Genomic DNA, 4310 nt, shown 5'->3' on the forward strand with positions numbered 1-4310 from the left:
CATACATACATACATACATACATACATACATACAGTACATACATACATACATAGGTTAAGTAGGGTGATTGTCTTTCATGTTAATTCAATGATTGACATGTTTAGAAATTAAAATATTTTAAATGTCATGGAAGAACAAAGACAAAGATTTTCTACATTAAATCTATAAAGGTAATCCTTCACACCAAACTTGTATTTTTGCAAATTTGCATTAAAATTGTGGAATTGTTTGATTATTTTTATTATAGATTAGTCTGTTAACTATTTTGTTTCCATTAATCTATGCATTAGTTTGGTCATAGACTGAGCGTAAATATAGAACAACATGCATCACAATTAATTGCTTTTTTTTCTCGTCCAATACTCTAAAAATTAAAATATTTTAATACATTTCACTAATTTAAGAAGACAAAGAAAATCAACAAATTCTAACAAGTTATACCTGGAATTTGGGAATCTTTAACACAGAATTGTTGCTTCAAATAGTCCATTATCAACATTTATAAAATACTTAATTGACTAATTGTTTTAGCTTTCGTTTAAACCGATGTCTTTCTTTATTTCAGCCCAAACAGCTGTTTTGGAACAGTGACTGTACCAAACGCTGCCAGTGCATTGGACGAAACCTGATCCAGTGCGACCCGAGGCGCTGTATAGCAGAGGAAGAGTGCACCCTGCGGTACGGAGTGCGGGGCTGCTTTGCGCGGCGCTCCCAGCACTGCGTGGCGTCTGGCGGTGGGGTTTTCAGGACCTTTGACGGGGCGTCACTGCGGCTCCCGGCCTCCTGCTCCTTCGTCCTGTCCACAAACTGTCACAAGCTGCCGGACCTCTCCTTCCAGCTCATCGCTAACTTTGATAAATGGAGCACACCCAACCTCACCACCATCTCCCATGTCTACCTTTACATCAATGAGGAGAACATACTCATCTCTGGCAGCACTGTCAAGGTGAGAGAAGCGTTGGACCATCATTGGATTGTCAGTACATCTGCTAAATATCGGAAATTACTAATTGAACTTGTCAGGACTTTTATTCTGTAGTTTGGTTATATTACATGGACTCTGAACTGGATCAGTTCTACAGTGGATGTCATGTTTAACCCCCTAACCTGACTTTACAATCAACAAACTTTAACCTTCATTAACAACACTATCAACTGTCTATGTAAGGGATAATGTAGAGCGAGGTGGTTGTTATAGCGAATACTACCCCGACAGGATGATCAGGACCTTGACGTGAATGGTTGTATTCACTCTAACAACCGCCTCGCTCTACGTTATCCCTTACTTCTCACACGGCTTGGTTGAATCCGACGGATTTCTGCCGTCTGCTAATTCTTTATAACAGACTGTTGCTAAGAATAATATCAGTGTGTAATAACACTTAATACTGGTTTATTAAACATCATTATTTGGTCATAATAGACCAAGAAGGGCTCTAACTGCAAAACCCCTAAGTGGATGAACTGTAGAGTTGAGGGGTGCGTTGTATTGCATATGAATTTAACTTTTCCTTTGTAAGGGGGGGTTTGTGTTGCTTGTATTGCTTCTGTCAAATGCTTTATTATAACAATTATTTTTATTAGGAGATTATTTGTTGACATTATAAACTTACTTTCCTTCTGGTTATGTGCCGTTTGTTGTCAAAGATGCTTGTATCTCCTTGAGAAACAAAACAAACCGATCCAATTCAAATCTTCCTTTTCTTGCCTCAGTACTTAGAGTCCAATTTACCAATTCCCACTAATAGCTTGGTAGAGCTCCTCCAGTTCAAGCTTGTTTCCATATCATTCCAATCAAAGGTCACCCACTGAGGTAGATTATGACTTGCTGATTGATTAAACTTAATTAGTCTTAATCCTGCTTGACTTGAGTAAGCCATTGACTGCAAAAATGTTCTGATCTGCCTCAAGTGTTGGTATTATTGATTATGGGCTCAGGTCATATTCATCAGAACAGTAATTACAGCACCATCTCAGATTGTCACAAACTATGCTTTGGTCTGTCTCTTTTCTTTTTGGTATATGCTACCCCTCAGTGATCCATTGGGAAAATGAAATCATTTTATGCAGATGACACACAAATCTACATTCCTGCCCCAGGTGATCAAGCGTACAAGTTTCAAACTCAAACACCACTTCCCTGTTTTAAAATCTCTCAGCCAGGAGAAAACAATGGCGATCTTAGTTGTCTATGAAATTGTCAAATAACAACTTTCACCTGGGTACATTAATTGCAAAAGCTCAAAAAATCCCATGGTTATGGTTCATCTTGGATTCCCACCTCACTTTCAACAATTAAAGACATCACTAAAATCTCCTAATTATATGAATTCAATTAAATTATATTTATAGTGTCAAACCATAACAGAAGTTATCTGAGGACACTTTCTATATAGAGTAAGTTAAGACCGAACTCTAGAGAGAGAGATGCACAGCTACCACAATAATGACATTAACAACTATAACAATAATAGAAATAGGAATTATTATTATTATTATAGCTGACAAATAGCAATAATAGCGGTAATGACAATAGAAATATGACTAATAATATAAATAAATGTAGCAGTGGGTCTCAAACTGGACCACGGCAGCAGGTGCAACCACGATCCAAGTAAACACAAAGACACTATTGGGCACTGTAGTTGCTGGTTTACATAATTTTTACCAAATGACATGTCTCAGAGGTCTGCTACTGTTTGGGGTCTCAGAGAGACTCCTGTTATAAAACTTAGTTAAATACAGTGGATTTCCAGATGCTCTATATCTGCAATTGGTGTTGACAGTACTTTTAACTCAATAAGCTACTACCCCTCACAAATCCCAAATAGGTCTATTAGAATTTCTGTAATTGCACTTGTCTAACAGTTAGTTCATGAGTGTTGTAGCAAGGAGGGGGATCTGGGGGTCTTATGTTCAGAATGAACACAATGTCACCTTCATTAAATCTGCAAGTCCGGTTTGGGTCAAAGGGAAGGGTAATGACTTCACATTTTTCCTACATATAGGTTTTATAGGTCAGTACAATTGTAATATAATATTTAAAATCATCACAGTATGTTCATTATCAACACCTGCAGTCAAAAGACGAATCAAAATCCCACAGTGGTTAAAACGTAGTCGAGAGCAGAGACAAGTCTGAATTTAGCATGTGAGGACATGTTATGGCCACTCAAAGTGAATGAAATAAAAGTGACTGTGTGTCTTGTCTCAGAGGTGTAAAGATTTCTGTCTCCTGTTTCTTCCCAGGTTAATGGTACGCCAGTGTCGGTACCGTTTCTGACCGGGCTGATGACACGTCTGTCCACGTCCGAAGGTTTCATTGTCATCGACACAGCTCAGGACATCCAGATCCGATACAACCGTTTCAACACCCTTAGCATCACAATGGGCCAGCGGCTTCAGAACAAGGTGTGTGGTCTCTGTGGGAATTTCAACGGAGACCCCAGTGACGACTACATCACTTCCAGGGGCAAGCCGGCTGTCAGCGCCCTGGAGCTGGCCCAGAGCTGGAAGACCAACGGTATGCAGAACAGGTGGGTGAGGCTTACAGATACCGTGGAATATATTGCACACTAAATGTATATTAATTGTACAATTGTGAAGCCTTTTGGAAATCAAAGTTTACCATGAAAGCTTCCCTAATCAGCATGTTTTTTATGGAAAGAATGGCTAAATTTATTGTGATAGGAATCTGTCATAGTGACCAACTAACAGAGATTCCTCGCCAAACTCTGCAGTTTATTTAGCCTCTTTTAGCTCATTGTTTTGGCTTTACAGTCCACCATTGTTTCTGCCTTTGGGTGTCTTTGAATCAGTTGAGTCCATGCTCACTGTAGGTGCATAGCAGGAACTTACAGTGAGCCGAGTACTAAGTGAAGTATTTGCAAGAAGGGAAAAACAGACACATTAAAATAATAATAAAACAGTAACTTTGACAGTTGGATGTTTATCTTTCATCTCCAGTTGTGATGAAACTCAGTTTGTGGCTCTGGCTCAGTCCTGCGACAACACGGCAGTGCTGGCGCTGCAAAGTGAAGATGCGTGTCAGAAGCTCACCCAGCTGAAGGGCTTCTTCCAGCCGTGCCATGGCCTGCTGGATCCCCGGCCCTTCTACCAGTCCTGCTACCTGGACGGCTGCTACAATCACCGCAAGGCTCAGGTCTGCGGCTCGCTGGCAGCCTACGCAGAGGCCTGCCGCTCCATGGGCACCCTTACCACCAAGTGGATCACCCAAGAGAACTGCTGTAAGGGCAACGCGAGGCATCAGCCTCTCCTAGCGCACACACACACACAAACACACACACAC

The 4310-nt window shown here is 40.5% G+C and overlaps 1 protein-coding gene across 2 annotated transcripts in view; it reads left to right on the forward strand.

Annotated features, from left to right (window-relative positions):
* tecta (tectorin alpha) overlaps positions 1-4310 on the forward strand; it is a 25914-nt gene that overhangs the window by 12929 nt on the left and 8675 nt on the right. For both annotated transcript variants that reach the window (XR_004334718.1, XM_032534158.1), the window contains exons 14-16: positions 567-947; positions 3251-3537; positions 3968-4248. Coding sequence is in view for 1 of the 2 variants with exons in the window: in XM_032534158.1 (XP_032390049.1) it covers positions 567-947; positions 3251-3537; positions 3968-4248 (949 nt within the window). In the remaining variant the exon portion in view is untranslated. The remainder of the gene's footprint in view (positions 1-566; positions 948-3250; positions 3538-3967; positions 4249-4310) is intronic.

The sequence above is a fragment of the Etheostoma spectabile genome, chromosome 13, assembly GCF_008692095.1.
Source record: "Etheostoma spectabile isolate EspeVRDwgs_2016 chromosome 13, UIUC_Espe_1.0, whole genome shotgun sequence".
Lineage (NCBI taxonomy): Eukaryota > Metazoa > Chordata > Actinopteri > Perciformes > Percidae > Etheostoma > Etheostoma spectabile.